The sequence below is a fragment of the Eptatretus burgeri genome, chromosome 6, assembly GCF_056783735.1.
Source record: "Eptatretus burgeri isolate ZD-2024b chromosome 6, Ebu_testis_v1, whole genome shotgun sequence".
NCBI lineage: Eukaryota > Metazoa > Chordata > Myxini > Myxiniformes > Myxinidae > Eptatretus > Eptatretus burgeri.
Window position 1 is genome coordinate 18,709,021 of NC_140966.1, and position 19,848 is coordinate 18,728,868.

The following is a 19,848-nucleotide window of genomic DNA, read 5'->3' on the forward strand; positions in this document are numbered from 1 at the left end:
TGTCTTGAATTTAATGTCAAGGTGGAGTGGTTTATTGAAAATCAATTCAATATCTGGAGCAATATGACTTTCTTGGGTTCAACCACATAGAAGCAAGAACAAATCAATCCTTTTATTTGAGTTGCATCTTGAAGTAGGCTTGAGAAAGAATTACTTTGTCTCTTGTGATTCTCTGTAGGTCATGCAATAAACTACTTAACTATTTGCCAGTTATGAAAATATATTCTTTCTCACCAGAAAGACCACTCTTGCTGTCAAATCTATAACTGTAAGAGAGATGTTTGTATGTGTGTCGCCATTTTTGTCAGAGATGGCCAAACAAATCTTCATCAAACTTACAGAGGTTCATCAGTGAGTGCCGAGGAGTGTTTTAGTCGACAAAAATGTTTTTGCAGAAAAAATTGGATTTTTCTTATTTTAATCGGTCTCTCGTGTCAAAGCGGTTGTAGCTACCTAAAAGGTCATATTAAATGATCCCCAATCCCATTCCTTAGTGAGTGTAGAGAAGTGTTTCAGGCCTCCACAAAAAAAAAATCGAAAAAAATATGAAAATTTGATTTCTGCAAACTGCCAACAGGATTAGAACAGGACCGAGCATGCCGGGTACCCCAGCTTGTATCTTATAATGCATATCCCATGCCCAGCGAAATGGGGCATAACATGACAACTTCGTTATTGGGCACATCTCGGTAGGAGACCGAGTCTCAACGTCAGTTTCTCACCCACCACAGATGGGTTGGTAGATTGTTTTCCATCGCGTCATTTCTGGCGTCGCTCATCATATCCTCTCATCCGTAGGTCCTCCTCCAGCCCACCGATGTCACATGTGTTCTTCCAGAAACACACACTTGATTACCCTTTACGATTCTAAGCTGATTCCATTTCTTCATCTTTCTATTTTCTTTTGCCTGGTGTTGGCTTAATGGTTAGGGTGGCGGGCTTTGGATCCTCGGGTCCTGAGTTCAAATCCCGCTCAGCTGTTGAATTAATACCAGATGGGGTTAACTCGACCTGTCATTCTTTCGAAGTCGGCAAAATGAGTGCCAGCTTGCTGGTATACTGTGTCGGAGTGGCGACCCGTCCAGGATTGTGCCCAATCGCCAAGGAGACTGCTGAGGCAGCACCAATGCTCTGCACAGAGTATGGTCCCAATCTCCTCCTCCTCCCCCTATTTTCTTGTCTGTGAAACTGACTCCCTGTTTATGTTGTCTCGTACCCCTCCATTTGGTCCTTTTAAGAGTGCTGCACATCATCACCTCGTGTTGTCTCCCATATCCACCCATGCTCTCTGAGACTCACGGTGACTCCTCCACCTTTCCTTTCGGTCACTAATATGCTCATGTGTAATGTCTTTGTCTGGCTGTCCCCCTTTGTTTCTCGGTCAGTCTGTGAACCTGCTGCCCTCTGTCATTTAGCTCATTTGTGATCCGAGATTTCTGTATACTAAAATAAAAAACAAACAAAAAGCTGAACACCAATTCTCATCAAAATGTATTTTTCATAGAATTCTTATTTGGCAATACATTACAGAATTTTTTTAGATAGTAGTAGAGCTCGAGTTCATGTTTGTATCTGCACTTTGCTTGTGTGTCTGCAGCAGCCTATTTGAATACTGGAATAATACTCACGAGCCAGGGAAAGACTGAGGAAGCAAAAACTGTTTTCCGCACATGTGCCAACATTTCTGACGAGAGGCTCAAGGATCCACAGGCACATATGACATCAGTGACTAGCTGCTTGTACAACTTAGGGAAAGTGCTGCATGAAAAGGAGCATCACCAAGTAAGACTGCCATGTTTCCATTCAACATGTTCTTTTTCACAATTTCATGAGCAATCAAATCTTCTTCCAAAATTATTACTCACCTTGAGAAACCTGTGTCTTGAGAGTGCGGTTTTTGAAAATTGCTTTTCACCTTCTCCCGAACAATAAATTATCCTATTCGGATTCTTCAGATAGATATCTTTTGCAGATTCAATCAGACCAGCCTTCCTTCGGTGGAAAAAAATGTAGAACTGTGTTGAAACAAGGATTCATTATTTTGCTGGGATTCATTTTTCCGTGACACGACACGACACCTGTCAGTGGAGACATTGCCACAATCACATAAGATAATAGTTGAATTTTTTTTTTCCAACTACTGAGAAACCGATACCTGTGAGCGAATGTGATATCTGCACATTTGACCGGCTTGCATCTCCTCCTGCATTACATTTGGAAATTTTGTGGGACATTTAAAGATTGGAGAAATCTCGAAAATACCTATTTTTCATTTGTGACTCCATGGCATTTTGTTTCCACACTAAAGCGTGTCCTGCTGTTTTCTAGGTACTGTCGATCCGTTGACGTCCAAGCTGTGCCGGTTAGCCTGACATGCACATTGTCAGCAGCAGAATAACGCACAGACACAATGCCATTGCTGCACGAGACACCGTGCAATCCATCTTGCAGCATTATTTGGACATGTGCACATTCGATTCCTCACACATCTCAAAACTTCTTTTCTAATTTTCGTCGTCTGGGAATCACATCTCACTCACTAAATCTGTAGACCTTAACTGCTACCATTACATACACCCACACCACAAACACTGCAAAGCATCAAAGTGCGACGACAAAACATGCTCACTATGTGTTTGGAGCTTTTCAATGTGCTCCTAAATCTTTCCCTGCCATCTCTCTGCCCCAGCAAATCGCCTGCTTTGCATCAGGCCACGGCTCTCTGAATTGCAACTGCACAATGTTCAGCTTGCTCCGACAAAACAGATGGATGCATGCAAGAGCACAACCATGATATACTCTGATATAATTTACCACTGTTGTCACTATGTTATTTCTCCAGATATTTGCCATTTTTGTCAATGTATCAATGTCCCTCCACTATCATCTCCAAAGCATTTAGTAGCGTTGGCATGCATAGACAAGGAAGTGTTGCGATTTTACTCACAACTCTGATGAAATCAAAGGATGTCAGCAATTTATAACAGGGCTCATACCCATCTTTAGGACACCAGAAAACACGTTAACTGCTTTTAGATACAGTGACAATTACGACAAAGCGCCATAGTGTTGGCGTAAACCTTAAAATTTTTTTTAAAAAATAACCCTGCTTTTAATATATTTTATCCAGGAAGCGATTTTGACTTTTATTGAGGCTCTGAAGAAAATGCCCAGGCAGTTTGCCCCCCAAAGTCTCTACAACATGATGGGTAAGTCATGCAGAGAAATATTTCAATAACCCCCGGGAAGTACATTGTGCTGCCTCGCATTATCCATTGCAATGCCACTACCTTGAGAGTTCGAATGTATAACGAATCAAGCTGTTGTAGAAAAGGCTTGACAATGAATGAATACTTCCATGGTACGCCTGAAATTGCACTTCACTATTAGGTGAGGCTCACCTGCGGCTTAACAACCTACGAGAAGCAGAGTACTGGTACAAAGAATCGATCAAGTCCAAGTCCGACCATATTCCAGTCCATCTGACCTACGCCAAACTCCTAGCAATGACGGTACATCCAACTTCAGGATGGCTTTGTCTCCCATAAAATCTGCTCTTTACAATAGAGTACGAGCCTTTGTTTCAGTGTCTGCTTTCGATTCCTCAGTGTATTTTACCCCTCCTCTTCCGCATTTTGGTTAATTTTCTTTGGACTGCCACATATGCAAGTGGATGTTGTACAGCAAGAAACAAAAGAAGTGCTTAAACTGTTAATCGGCTAACCGGCATTCAGACTGTACCTGATGAAAGCCAACCTTTGCCCAAACCATCAGACCCATTGTTGTTTGTAATTTTCCCCATTGTTTGTAACCCATTGTTTCAGTAATGTAATTTTCAGGTTAAAATTTTTTTTTTTAAACATTATTTGTTAAACATTATTTTTTTAAACATTATTTAAACATTAGTTTAAACATTTATCTTTATATGTTTTTTTTCGTACAACCATGTTGTTTCTTACAAAGATTACTTTGAATAATTTGACGGATTTGGAAAAATTGCACGTGTCGTTGTGTATCGGCTTTGTATTCTCAAGCACTGTTTTGGTTTCAGCTTTTAGTCACTTTCAGAAAGCTTTCAACAAGTTCAAATGAGCTACATGTTGTGTAGTACTTAGCATCAAAGTAGGAAGCTGAAGGTCCTGAATTTTTGTTTTTTCTATTTGTTTTGATTAGAATCGCAGAGAGGAAGCCGAAAATCTGTTCCACAGGGCCATCACATTGGATTCCAGAAAAGGGAACAGCTACATGCATTATGGTGGGTAACTACAATGCGATGCCTAATTATATTGCACCTTCATGCTGACAAACATTTGCAGAGAGCTTTTGGGATTTACTCAAGCAGTGTGCATCTTGCCTCATAATGAACCCTTTTTGTCTTTTCAGCACAGTTCCTGGCTGAGCAGAATCGCTTTGTTGAAGCAGCCAGTATTGCAGAAAAGGCAGCAGAGAAGGACAGTGAGGATTTTCAAATAATCTTCAGTACAGCACACATGTGCAGGTATGTGGCTGGAATCCATTATGCCTGCGGTAATTCCTTTGATACAACCGAATTTAAATTACGTATTATTGTGCAGGGGATTGCCTCTACCTCTACCATTGCTTATGCCTCTACCAAAAACAATGTTCCAGATGGAGATGATATGTATCGATGTGACCGGCATTTCATTTTTAAGACTGTTTGATGACACAGCAACGATGTGAACAAACAATAGCTTTTGTGCAAAAGGGAAAATAAATCCTTCGGAGCGTATGGTTGTAACCGCCCTGTAGATTTATTGCATCTTGCGCTGCAGTTATATGTTTTGAAATCCTGTGTAAAATGTAATAATAACGAGGTCTATATATTTGACACAGCTTTGCGGTGTCATGAGAAGTCGAGAAACATCTCAAGGCTGGAAGCAATCCGAGACGGATCACCATTTCGTCGCAGAATACTCAACTCGAGGGTGGAAATTTGTTATCTCTTCAGCGTGCCGGCGATAAATCGCCAACTCTTCACGAAAGACACCGTGGGATCTTTAACGACCACCAATGCCCGCCGTGCTGGCAAACGGGTCCTCCAGCTTAACGTCCTTCCGATGGAGGGTGCATATATTGATGCATTGCCCAGCATTCAAAACAACATTTTGACAGATTATAGCTGAGCCGAGATTCGAACCCAGTTCGGACGGCTCAAGGCATGTGCACATACCTCTACGTTATCCTGCCAGCCTGTATAAAATGTGAAGATTTTCAATTGGCAGTCACAACTGAAACCTGAATAAAATTTCTGCGCCATTGGCCTATGCTCAAATACGTCATCAGGACAATCTTCTTATTGTCATTTCAAAATATCAATTGCTTTTGATGGAACAATTTTATTTTCACAGAAAATCTTATCATAAAGGACAGTTTCTTCCATGTCAAAAGACAAAATGGAAAAGCAGTTTTATTGGACCTTATTCCTGTGCATGCTTCATCTAGCCTGGAATCAAGATGTCTTGTATCATTTCCTTCGGCCCAACTTGAGAGTGCCATTAAAAGGCAACCTTTCTCTGTGGACCAGCTGTATTTGAGAGAACATTGATAAAAGGGCACTACAGGAGAATATTTGCATGAGAAAAGATAAAAGTGGAATGATTGAGTTAGTATATGACTTGTCATGGGAGCTGATAAAAAATCTGTCATCTGATGACAAAAGAAGATGGAAATTAATTTAATATTTAATACTACGATCACCCATTTCTGCTTGTTCCTAAATTACAGGCAAGCTGGGATGAACCAGGCTGCAGAGGTGCATTATCGCCGGGCATCCAACCTCCAACCAAATGTAAGACATCACAACTACTGCCATCTACCTTTTAAGATTTTCTCTGCAAAAGCGAGGCTCATGGAAGAGCAAGGTTAAATTGGCAGTGGGGTATCAGAGCAAGGGAATACTTGGGTACAACCAGTAAGGGAAAGAGAAAGAGAAAGAGAAAACACTGAAACCAACAAGCAAAACCTTCTGGTGAAACTTCCAAAATCCAGGATCGCTGCTCACCTCCATTCATTTTTTTTTTCTTCCTGCCTGTGGAACCACCTTCCACATTCTCTTCGATCTCATTCGTCCCTCTGGGTCTTCAAGACAGCTGTTCACCACCATCTTAGATCATCCCCAATCCAAAACCATGATCTTTTCTACCCTCATTAACCACACCCCAAGCCCTCTATCCAAATTTTCATTTTTCCCTCATGAGAGTTTCCTTCTGTGTCCATATTGTCCACCCCATGCATCCTCTCTCGTCCCAAATTCCTCCCTACACCCATTGTTTGTCCATGTCTCCCTCTATATTGGTGTTTCTCCCCCCTCTCTCCACTGTTCTTTTGTCCTGTTGCATCCTGATCCATTCACTGCACTAGTACTAACTATTCCACGAGCCTTGACTTTGTATACGGAAAAGAAAAGAAAAGAAAAGGAGAGGGTTGCGTAAGGAAGACTTAATTGGAGTAATAAAGATCATGGGTCAGGATAGGGGTGGGGGCAAGGGGGGGGGTACACTGCCTTCTTGAAAACATGAGGAAAACATGAAAACAAAAACAAATATTGCTTGCTTGAAATGCCTGAGAGAAGAGTGGGAAAGAATGGCCTCTGGAATTAGATGGTTCCATGGATAGGTCAAGCAAGGAGCAAAGGAGTTGAGGTGTGCAGTTAGTCTGGATTTTGGAAGTTTAATCAGAAGGGGTTACTAGAACATGTGCACCCTGGAGTTGCTGGGATGGGTTGGAGAACTGAGAGAGCAGCAATACTGGAGAAGAGACAGCACAAAACACAGAGGTCACCAACCTGCCTGCAATTTGACAGCAACACACCTTGAGCTTCAGTTTCATTGCCAGAGATTCCAATAATGTTGAGAACTCTAGATTCCACAGAATCCAGGAAAGACAGATATGTTGCTGGGGCATTATCCCATAGGGGAGTGCAGCACTCCATTGAGCTATGGACAAAGGCCTTATGGACTGTGAGTAGCTCTGATTTTCTCAGGAATGACCTGGCAGAGGATGTCAGGGCATGACAGAGCATTGCGGGTTTGGTTGTGTACACAAGATTTGGAGGTAAACACAGAGTTTAGACATTCTGCCTGGTATTTCAGTCAAAGTCTGCAGTAATGGAATTTCAGGTGAAGGAGGGGATGGATGGGGTTTGGGGGGGGAGCATACACCAGAGTTGGATGTGATGAGATACCACCATGACTCGGAGGAAGGAGACTGGTTGGAGAGGTCAGCTGTGAAATTTCCAAGATGGTGTTTCCTGGCATGTTGCGGGATGGACAGCACACTTGTTGTGATCCTTACAGAATGAACTAAAGTTTTCCTGAAGTCGGGTTAGCTTTCAAAGTTGTGAAAACAAGCTGCTTCATCACAACCACCTCTCCATATGATTCAATGTACCAGTGATGGATCAGATAGGTGTCGTCCACCAGACGGCGGTCTCCTTGGGTTAACCTGAGGCGGTCCCTTCGGGTGGGTGCCTGGAATGTCCTATCCCTAAGAGAGGATGATCACCTGTCTCTGTTATCATCTGAGCTCAAGCGTTTGGACATCGGGATTGCAGCTCTCTCTGAGGTTCGGAGACCGGATTGCGGCGAGATAATGGTGGGTGGTTACACCTACTATTGGTCTGGTCGCTCTGATGGTTACCATACCCAAGGAGTTGCTGTAGCTGTGTCTAATAAGCTGACCCCAATGATAATTGAGGTAACACCGGTCAACGAGCGTATTATGAGATTAAGGATTCGTCACTCCTTAGGTGTCATTTCCCTGGTCTCTATTTATGCTCCGACTGAGGCGAGTGATCTTACCGTGAAGGATGCATTCTACGCCACACTCGAGTCTGTGGTTGATCAGTGCCCCAGACGAGATACACTTCTAGTCTTGGGGGATTTCAATGCATCGACTGGAACTGATAGGGATGGTTATGAGGTGTGTGTTGGTCCCCATGGGTCAGGAACTATGAACCAGAATAGCACTAAGTTCCTTGACTTTGCAAGAAGTCATGGACTTAGGGTGGCTGGTTCATGGTTTCAGCGCCCGCAAGCTCATCGCTGGACTTGGTATTCCAACGCTGGCGGTGTGGCAAAGGAGATTGACCATGTCCTCATTGACGGTCGTTGGAGGATGATCCAGAACTGCAGGGTCTACCGGAGTGCTCAGTTCCTCAATACTGACCACAGGCTTGTTGTAGCAACTCTAAAGCTGCACCTTAAATCCTGGAGAATGGTACCATCCCAGCCTAGGCTGGATGTTGCCAAGCTCAGGGATGAGAGAGTAGCTGAGGAGTTTGCGAACAGGCTGAGTGGACACTTGGGGGTCTGGGTGCTTTGGGGGTCCTGAAGAGTTGTGGAGCACCTTCAAGACCACCGTCCTTGATGTTGCCGGTGGATGCCTTGGAGTTCACCGCAGGGCAAAGAAGAATTTTGTCTCTCAAGGGACACTGGATACCATTGACCAGAGTCGCAGGGCCAGGCTGAATGGCAGAGCTGAGCTGTTCAGGGAGCTGAGGCGTAAAACTGTACGTGCACTGAGGGTGGACAAGGAGGCCTATGTGCGAGGAATCTGTGAGGGGGTAGAGCATCACCTGTGGACAGGTGATTCTCGTCCCGCTTACAGGGGAATTCGCGCATTACGTTCATCCAAGCCCATCCCTCGGAGCACTGCAGTTCGAGCAGAGAGTGGTAGGCTCTTGACAGAGGAGTCTGAAGTGAAGGCCCGCTGGGCCGGTTACTTTGAGCGGTTGTACCAGGCTGATCCCCCAGCTGTCGAGTTGGACGTCAAGGGTGTTACAATCCCTGTTGCTGACCCTCGAATCAACTGTGGTCCACCATCGCTTGTGGAAACACGGGCTGCGGTGAACCAGTTGAAACGGGGCAAAGCTGCAGGGATCTGTGGCATCCATGCTGAACTTCTCAAGGCTGGTGGAAATGCTGCACTCGCGTCGTTGCATGCAGTTTTGTGCTCTGCCTGGAACACAGGCATCATCCCAACTGACTGGAAGAGGGGCCTTGTTGTCCCTCTCTGGAAAGGGAAGGGTGATCGCCAAGACTGCAACAACTACCGAGGGGTGACGCTGCTCTCAGTGCCGGGCAAGGTCTTTGCTCGGATAATTCTTGATAGGGTTCGCCACCATCTGCTTGAGCACCAGCGTCCAGAGCAGTCAGGCTTTACACCAAAGAGGTCAACGATTGACCGTATCCTTGCTCTTCGTGTCCTCACTGAACGCAGACGAGAGTTTCGGCAGGGGCTGCTTGCAGCCTATGTTGATCTCTGTAAAGCGTTCGATTCAGTGAATCGGGATGTCCTCTGGAGGATTCTTGGTCTTCGTGGGGTGCCACCGAAACTGATCGATCTGATGTCTGAACTCTACTCTGGTACTGAGAGTGCTGTGAAGTGTGGTGGTACCGCCTCTGACTTATTTCCAGTTGTTACTGGAGTTCGTCAGGGATGTGTACTTGCCCCCACACTTTTCAGCACTTGTATGGACTGGATTTTTGGGAGGATGTCGGAGAGATCAAGTTGCGGTGCATCGTTTGGCAATGTCAAGATCTCGGACCTTGATTTTGCAGATGATGCAGTCATCTTTGCGGAGACTTTAGACATCCTCTTGGGGGCCCTCGAGGTGCTGAATGAGGAGTCGGAGCCGTTGGGATTACGGATTTCTTGGGTCAAAACAAAGATCCAGGCTTTCGGTGACATCTTGGATGCTGCTGTCCTGTCTGTGTCTGTTTGTGGTGAGGATGTTGAGGTCGTGGATAGATTCACTTACCTTGGCAGTGATATTCATGTCTCCGTAGGTTGTGAGCCGGAGGTCAATAGACGTCTGGGTCGGGCCTGGGGAGTCATGGATTCACTGGATCATGGGGTGTGGCGCTGCCGGTACCTGTGCGGGAGGACGAAAGTCCGAGTCTTCAGGTCCTTGGTACTTCCAGTCTTGCTCTATGGGTGCGAGACTTGGACTTTGACCAAGGATCTGAGACGGAGACTTAATTCCTTTGGTACCAGGTCTCTTCGGAGAATCCTTGGCTATCGCTGGTCGGATTTTGTGTCCAACGAGCGGTTGCTGAGAGAGACTCGGATGAGATTTGTTACCTGCATAGTCCGTGAGCGTCAGCTGCGGCTGTATGGACATGTGGCTCGTTTTCCTGACGCTGATCCTGCTCACCAGATTCTCTCAGCGAGGGAGTCTCATGAGTGGAGGAGGCCAGTGGGCCGACCACGTGCCTCATGGTTGCAGCAGGTTGACCATCATCTCAAGGAGATGGGGATGGGCCTGGCATCTGCCTGGGGGATGGCCAGACGGAGGCCCCTGGAGTACCGGCGGAAAGTGGACGCAGCGACGCGCTGTTCTGGCACATGCTCCCATACCTGACCTGACCTGTTTCCTGGCATGCTGCGGGATGGACAGCACACTTGTTGTGATCCTTACAGAATGAACTAAAGTTTTCCTGAAGTCGGGTTAGCTTTCAAAGTTGTGAAAACAAGCTGCTTCATCACAACCACCTCTCCATATGATTCAATGTACCAGTGATGGATCAGATAGGTACAGGCACAATGGGATAAACTGGTAGAAGAGAGAAAGGAGGCTTTTGTGTAAGCATTCCCAGGTGGAGAAGAGGTTGAACTAACCACAGATGAGAAAGGAGTGTTGGGATGGTTGGTGACGTGTTTATCCACGTTGGAGGAAATAGAGGTTTTTTGGAGTCATCATCATTGGGTGTATGACACAGAGAAATGTTACACTTTTTCAGAGAAGTATACGCAGCCAGAGGTATTGCAAAGCACTTGTTGGGGTGAGCGTGGACAATGGACAAGGAGCAGAGTTCTTGACATACACAGCAACACCGACTCTGGAGCGAGAGAGCAGTCAGTCAAAGCAGAACCAAGAATAGCTAGGGAGAGACACAGAGGAATCAGAAACATCCTGTGAGGGAAACATTTCTGTTATACATTCAATGTCTGGAGCTACAGTGGCAAACTGAATGCAGAGATCGGGAATATTACAAGAGAAACCTCAAATATTGGAGGATCACACTGTGAGGAATCGAGGAGGAGGGGACGAGGAGTGGGTAATACATAGGAGTTTGGTACTTGGTGAGGGCGTTAGCCATGTGAATGGGGCTGCAGGATGTGAGATGGGGGTTGTGGGGAATGTGGTGGGGTTGGCAATGCATACCATGGGGATAGTGAGGCTGGTGAGGCACATTGTGGGTGTGGTGTGGAATGCGATGGTTGTGTAGAGATGCAAGATGGGGGTGGTGGGGGTCATGGGTGACGGGGCATGCAGTTGGGTTTGGTGGGGGTGATCAGTGGTGGTAGTGGGACGCATGTGGGGTACAGACAAGAAAGAGTTGTTTTCTTAGCTAGCAATCTCTACAGGCCACATTTATCTTGTGGATTTCCAATTCTGTTAGACGAAAACAGACATCGCAACCAGGATAAAAATAAGGGTTATTAAAAGCATGAAGAAAAGAATGGCAATGAGAATTGAGCAAGGCACACGTAGTATAGTGCAGACTTGCAAGCACTTCACATTTCAGACAAAATGTGTGAAGAAGGAGGAGAAGAAAAGAAGAAGAGGAGGTCTCAACAAGCGAGGTTTCTTTAAAAGTAGAACGGCTCGTGCATGAGATGTCTGTGTTGAAGATAAAAGGGAGATTAATCATTTATTTTAGATTCTGCAAAAGAGAAATTCCACAAAAACTTGGAAAAGATGTCACTTTAGAAGCTTTTACTGAAGTTGGTAAAAAATATTTTTTAAAGTAGTATTAACAAGGAGGATAAAGAATACCAAACGAAGTAATAATAAGCAGACATAGATCATAATTTTTCGTGCAGAATATGTTTTTTTTTAACCTTTTGAAAAAATGAGAAAATGAAGAAGTATAATAGAAGGAAAGTGATATAGGACATCTAGGACAAGACAGAGATGTACTTTTGCATGAATAATTGCACCTCAATGTGGTGAGGGTGTAAAGGGGAGGGATGTGAATGTGTTTTATTCATTGTGCTACTAAATCAACTCGCTGGACGGAGAGTTTCACAATTTAAACCTTTGACCTGACTGATGAAAAGATGCTCCAAAATTTGAAAGTCTTTCTGTAAAACTTCCATGAAACAACTTTATTTCCAACGCGCGGTGTGTCATGAGCAAGGCTGTGCATTGAATTCAGCTCATACATCTTAAAACCTGTGTCTGTGCTTCGTTAACAAGCCTTATTTATGAGTTCTGCAAGAAGAATCGTTTTACATTAGTTGTACATCTATGCCAGACTTTGTGATAATCGTGCGCACTGAGTGCATTGCGATAAATATATCATAAAAAAAAACACATCGTCACCAAACTCCCACCGTCGGAATGCTTAATGCAGCAACTGTTCTCTTTCATCCATTTCATCCTTCATCCTCTTTTATCCACACAAGCAAAAAGTTGACATTTTTGAGGTGAGGACATTTTTGATGAGGACATTTGATGGCAGCATGCAGCAGGGAATGCATTATAACCCAACTAGAGGATGAGAAACTGATTTTAATTTTCTGTAATCAGTACAAAAGAAAAACTGTGAATCCTTATTTTGTTACTTGTTTTGTGCATCTTCAACTGGAGAATCTTTGTTTTGCAGCATCCCACTGCGCTCATGAACCTCGGGGCAATTCTGCACCTCAACGGGCGTCTGCATGAGGCTGAAGCGTACTATCTGCAGGCTCTTCAGCTCAAGCCGAGCGATGCCATTACACAGTCAAACTTGCAAAAATTGCACAAAATTCTTGAGCGACGCGAGGTCAAAGGCCACCACTAAGTTTCGCATCCGTTTGGTGTTAATGGAGGTCAGCAAGAAAAAATACTCTCTGCCATCAAAAAAAAAAAAAATCAAACATGTGATTGTTTTTGATGCGATTTATTTATGTGACATCACGGGACACTGATTAGGTGCAAAATTCTGACAGACGTAAATGCTGAATAATTACAAGGAGCATTAAATTTTGACCTAATCACATAAAGCTATGTTGTGGCAAATGTTTTCACATAGCGATCCAATGTGGAAGTAATTAAATCTCAATACTGGGTATGTCCAACTCCTGCAGCCATCATTGCATTGACCATATGATCACTTGAATCTGTGTCTTGGGAATGGCATTTCATACCTGAATCAGCTCCTGTTCAAGCTCACCAAAGTTCTGTGGCTGTCTTGGCAAGGTTCGAATGACATCCCAGAGATGTTCAATTGGATTTAAATCTGGTGAGATGGCAGGCTCGGTTGTCATGATATTAATGCCAGCATTGCCAAGAACATTACTTGTTCGAATGGCCCTGTGAGCAGGTCATTATCGTGCATAAAAATGATTCCTGGGCCATAGTGTTGAAGGGTAGGCAACACATGTTGCTGTAAGACATCATTAATCTGCCCTCAAATTGCAATGTATACAGATCGAATTGATGTGAAAAGTCTCAGTAATACCACACCACATCATGACCCTTCCATGTCCAAAATCGGAGGCTTTCTGAACATAAACTGAGGCATATTATTCATTCCTGCATTTGAAGGAGAAACCTGGATTTGTCACTGAACATAATACTTGCCCATTGCCTCCATGTCCATTGGAAGTGATGACTTGACCACTGCAAGCATGCTTGGATGTGTCACAGTGCAAGTCTTGGATGTTAAACAGGATGATGAGCACAGATTCCTGCATCACAGAGACACCTCATGACCTTGTTGACACTTGTCCTGCTTGAAAATTTTTTTGTAGATGCTGTGTGCAAATGTATTGGTTCCGAGTGAGATTCCTTATCCTGGGATGTCAACTCTTGCCATATCTCTTGTTGATCCAGTGGCTTGATAATCTTGCCATATCTCTTGTTGATCCAGTGGCTTGATAACAGCTTATGAGATCATAAGTAGTTTCTCTCCTCCTGTTAGCCTAACAACATGGCTAATGCAATTCACTGCTTGAAGGTGTCCAATGATTTAATTCCAGTCATTTTCTGACAGACACGGCATTGTAATCAATTGTTGAAGAATATAATCGGTGCATTTTTGCATGATCCACATGCTGGTCTCTTGGAAAGACTTTTAAATTTGCTCAGTATGCTTTGGGTCATCCCTAAAACCCTGAGAGTGCATGGGCAGCATGTGCTGAATGATTATTGCATGAGGGACTTACGTTATGTGGAAACCTGAAATCAGGTGTTCAGTACATCCCTCGTGTCAAAAAGGCACATGGAATGAATGCTGGAACAGGGCTTAAAAAATTACATTATCATATTATGCATGTTCTTTTTTATGGCAGAGAGTGTATATATATATATATATATATATATATATATATATATATATATATATATATATATATATATATATATATATATATATATATATATATATATATATATATATGAATATAAAAGACTGAGGCCCAGTTCTGGATGTGGAGCAGAAGATGCTTGATTCTCCCGCTGTTGGGTTAAATGATAATTTTTTAAAAATTACTTTTTCTGAGGGATTCTTGCTGTCAAATTATTGGAGCAAATTTTCTAGACTCAATGACTATTACCTCTGAATAGCATTTTTCCTGGTACATTCCAGCCGCACTTTCAGTATTTGTAGTTCAGAAAGTTTCTGCAGCGTATTTTGTGAAAATGACACTTTTTAAAATGTGAAAATGATCTGAAAATTATGATCACGTTTTGGCTTTTAGTCTCTTCTCGTCCTTTGTTTTTTTTTGTTTTTTTTTTTAACCGAAACAGTGATCACTTTTAGCCAGCTCTGATAAAATGCCAATTACAACTGAAATAGCAACTGGCAACAAATGTGAATACCAATGTTGATGACACAACCAATAACCTGAAATAAGCATCATACTTGTGTTTATTTTTTTTATTTTTTGGGGCGGCATAAATTTGAATACATTACTTCCTGATATACAACTGCCACAGCTGTGTGATGAATGAGTGGTGAGCTTTTAATTATTAAAACAAATAGAATCAGATCAGGTATTTTAAAAGTATTGTTGGAAATGTGCAAAACAACATCTGCAACTTTAACCCGACGAGATGTTTCTTGAACCTTTCTATTCTGTCAGTTAAATGCACTTCGAATTGCACCGCACAATGAAAACTTCATTTTGTTTAAGTATAACTCCATATCTTTCACTTACATGACTACATGTACGGATTTGAGCTAATTGCACCAATAAGGCTGATGACGAGCTCAGTTGACTGATGTTTTTAAGAACTTTGCTAAGAATTGTTGCATATTTTTTGTCAATAACTAAAAATTGACGAGCACAGCTCATGTTCTAGCCACTAAAAACTTTGTATAATTGATTGTTATGCATTATTTTAACAAAATGTACAGAGGTCAGTCGAATATGCAATTAAAGCTCTCAGTTGACCTGTTGTTTGTTTGTTTTTTCTTGTCAGCCAAAACTAGGCATGGTTATTCTCAACAGTGGAAATCATTGTTAAGCCTCGAAAGGGAAACCTTTGCAACAACATTGCTGAGTCACTTTTAAGCAGCAAATTAGTACCCTCGAGATATGGTATTCCCCTGAATTAGAATTGGAAAATGAGTTGATGATGTGACATGGCATGTGATCCTTGCACCACAGTGTGTGTATGTGTGTGTGCGTATATATATATATATATATATATATATATATATATATATATATATATATATATATATATATATATATATAAATATATATATATATATATATATATATATATATATATATATATATATATATATATATATATATATATATATATATATATATATATATATATATATATATATATATATATATATATATGTATATCTCTTCTTCTTTTGGCTGCTCCCGTTAGGGGTCGCCACAGCGGAAGATCCGTTATGATCCGCATAATGATTTGGCATAGGTTTTACGCCGGATGCCCTTCCAGACGCAACCGTGGTCGCCTCTTACGACACAGGGATATGGTACACCTATTTTAACCGGGATACACCAGGCCCAGTACACTAGTACTCACTTCGCTGACCTCGGAAGAAGAACAGGCTGAGTCAACCTCCTGGTGTGTATTAATTCAAGCGGCCAACGGAGCTTGAACTCAGGACCTTTTGGATCCCAAGCCACTACCCTAACCTCTACGCCAACACCAGGCTACCTTTATATACATATATACATAAGTATATATATATATATATATATATATATATATATATATATATATATGTATATACGTGTAGATATACATATGTATATATATATATATATATAATTTATGTATGTGTACATATATATATATATATATATATATATATATATATATATATATATATATATATATATATATATATATATATATTTTTTTTTTTATGGCTTTACACCGAAGAGGTTGAAGATTGACCATATCCTTGCTCTTTGGGTCCTCACCCAACCAGGAGAGAGGTTCAGCAGGCGATGCTTGCAGCCTATATTGATTTCCACAAAGTGTTCGATACAATGAATTGGGATGCCCTCTGGAGGATTCTCGGTCTTTGTGGGGTGCAACCAAAACTGATCAATCTGATTTCTGAACTATAGTCTGGTACTTAGAGTGCTGCGAGGTGTGGTGGTTAAATCTCCAACATATTTCCACTTGTTACTGGAGTGTGTCAGGAGTGTGTACTGGCCCCCACACTTTTCAGTGCTTGTGTGGACTGGATTCTGGAGAGGATGTTGGAGAGATCAAGCTGCGATGCATCGTTGGGGAATGTCAAGATCTCTGACCTTGATTTCACTAATTATGCAGTCATCTTTGCAGCGACTCTGGGTATCCTTATGGGGCTCTCCATGTGGTAAATGAGTCAAAGCCACTGGGATTACATGTCTTCTGGGTCAATACTAAGATCTAGGCTTTCAATGACATTTTGGATGCTGCTATCTTGTCTGTACCTGTTTGTAGTGAAGATGTTGAGGTCACGGAGATTCATTTGCCTTGGCAGTGATCGTCATGTCTCCGTATGTTGTGAGCCAGAGGTCAACAAATGTCTGGGTTCGGCCTGGGGAGTCATGGATTCACTGGATCATGGGGTGTAGTGGTGTCGGTACCTATGTGGGACGATAATCCAAGTCTTTAAGTCCTTGTTGCTTCCAGGCTTGCTCTCTGGATGTGAGACTTGGACTCTGACCAAGGATCTGAAACAGACTTAAACTCATTTGGTAGCAGGTCTCTTAAACTCCTAGAATCCTTGGTGATTGCTGGTCAGAGCATGTGTCCAATGAGCGTTTTCTGAGAGAGAGACTCAGATGAGATTTGTTATTACTTGTATAGTATGTGAGTGTCAGCTGCGGCTATATGGATGTGTGGCTAATTTTCCTGATGCTGATCCTGCTTACCAGATTCTCTCAGGGAGTGAGCCTCATGGGTATGGGAGGTCAATGGGCCGATCACATGCCATGTGGTGGTAGCAGGTTGAGTGCCATCTCAAGTTGATGGGGATGGGCCAGGCATTTGCCTGAGGGATGGCCAGTTGGAGGCCCCTGTTACAGCTCACAGCTCGGCAGAAAATAAATGTGGTGACACACTGCTGCAGTTTCATGGCAACATACCTGATCTGACCTGCTTCCATGGCAACTATTGTTTATTTGGTTTTCGCAAATATTGTGCGATGCATGACACCTTTCTCGCTTGTTTGTGGCCTTGGGTGTGTGACAAGGACAAATTGATTAGATTTTTGTGAATATCCGGATCCGGATACTTCAAGTCTTTTTCATGATTCTTCACCATTAAGAGATAAGTCAAAGATGATATGTAGCACAATATCTCAAAAGGTTACGTTTTGATTTGGCCAAAACTTGGTGTCCAGGTTGGGTGTGTGACAAGAATGACTTGTTTAGATTTTGTTGAAGATCCAGATCCGAATACGTGAAATCTTTTTTTCATTTTTTTAAGTGACTTCACCATTGAGAGAGATATATAGCACAATATTTCAAAAAGTTGTGGATGGGCCATAACAAATTTGGTGGATGACCTGGGTAGGTAACAAGAACAAACTGATTTGATTTTGGTTCCGGTTCGGATGCAGACCTTGCCTATCAATGGGATACAAATTGTAAACTATTATGCACTTCCGAATGCCATTGTAGTTTATTTATTGATTACGCACAGTGTGTGAAATCATTTTTGTATCAAATATCTGTGTTGAAATCTTACATTATGGAGGCATATTCTTTTCGGGGCATTGAAGTTTATTTTAATGTCAGGGGAAAGACGTGGGAATCCTTCCCCACATATCAAAACTGCCTTAAACTGCTTTGTTAATTGAAGGCCATCCGCAATGATCCGACTTGGCTGAGCCTCACATCCCAAATACATCCAAGGTGTAAAAATAATTACCCAAAATTCTAGACGGAGATACCTATCTTGCTATCTCAGCACGTATGATATTAATACATGATTTTCAAATTTAATTCACTTTCTACTGCTTTATGATGTGAGTATATTGTCAGTAAATTGCATGGGATGCAGAATTGCTTATGCTGACAGCAGATCCCAAACCCATTCTCTCCTCTCCAACTCCCTCCACCATAATCTCTTGAGAATAGAGAAAAAATATTTATAAAGCATACTGTACTTTCATACATGCGTGTTTTCAATCTTGCATCCCGTGTGAAACAGTGCACTCCACCCATTATATTTGGCTGATTTCTGAGATTAATCTTAAATCGCATTCAATATTCTACAACAGTAAAAAAAACATGTTTGATGTTCTTGTCTGAGCCCTTTCTTCCTGTTCCTATGTCAGGAAGTTCTAATCATATATTCAAGAGAGGAGTCAAAAGGTTTATCCCATTCCAAAATTTAGAGCCACAAATCACGACTTGTATTCCAATGGCATCGAGAAACTCACCAATTATAATAATTATTGGGAGAAATGTGTGACGCTGCTTGGAAACTACGTAAAGAAAGACGAACATCTGTGCTGAGTTTTGCTGGAGCAGCACTTCATGTTTGGATGATAAAGCACTATGAACGAGAACGGCACTCGGTGGAGCGCATACCTCCACCAAGCTGAACAGTTTATGTATTGTAACCCATTTATAGGCCGGATCTGCATCCAGACCTGAACCAAAATTGAATTGTTTATTCGTGTCACATACCCAACTCATCCACCAAGTTTTGTCATAACCCGCCCATAACTTTTTGAGATATCATGCTATATATCGTTTTTGGCCCGACCTCTCAATGGTGAAGAATCACTTAAAAATCGCAGATCCGCATCTCGATCTGGATCTTCACGAAAATCGAATCCATTATTCCTTGTCACACAACCAAACTGTCCACGAAGTTTCTTCCGAATCCATCCCTAACCTTTTGAGATATCCTGCTCACAGACAAACAGACAAACAAATAGACATACATCACCTCCATCCACCTTCAGTGGTGGAGGAAAAATTATCCATTGTCCTCTTTCTTTTAATTATATCGTTTTGCTCCTCCATGGGCTTCATGTATTGCAGAAAATCCACGTAGCAAGTGTTCATATCAAAAAAGACATTTCTTTCAAATTTATGTTTTGAAAACAGGGCAAACAGATCATCATGTATGAGATGAACCCGTCGGCCTCGCGGTGACGAAACCAAAATGGGGTTCCATAAATATTAGGTTCACAAATTGCAGCTGAAAGCAGTAGGATTAGAATGTGAAATCGAAAACTGTGAAATCCAAGACAAGTCTTCAGAGAATTAACACGTGATTAAATACCCAGCTGACTCGAGAACGATCTTCGGCAATAAGTAAATTTTCCTTCCTTGTCTCGTCTTCTTCGTGTAGTGACAGGGGTATACGCAGAGGTTGACTCTTAAATG

The 19,848-nt window shown here is 42.3% G+C and overlaps 1 protein-coding gene across 1 annotated transcript in view; it reads left to right on the plus strand.

Moving 5' to 3' along the window:
* Positions 1-15,407, plus strand: part of TMTC2 (transmembrane O-mannosyltransferase targeting cadherins 2) — a 237,622-nt gene extending 222,215 nt beyond the window's left edge. The window contains exons 8-14 of the mRNA XM_085884190.1: positions 1,598-1,782; positions 3,131-3,209; positions 3,391-3,512; positions 4,174-4,255; positions 4,384-4,498; positions 5,746-5,809; positions 12,636-15,407. Of these exons, the coding sequence (XP_085740316.1) occupies positions 1,598-1,782; positions 3,131-3,209; positions 3,391-3,512; positions 4,174-4,255; positions 4,384-4,498; positions 5,746-5,809; positions 12,636-12,812 (824 nt within the window). The 3' untranslated portion in view covers positions 12,813-15,407. The remainder of the gene's footprint in view (positions 1-1,597; positions 1,783-3,130; positions 3,210-3,390; positions 3,513-4,173; positions 4,256-4,383; positions 4,499-5,745; positions 5,810-12,635) is intronic.
* The last annotated feature ends 4,441 nt before the right edge of the window (positions 15,408-19,848 follow it).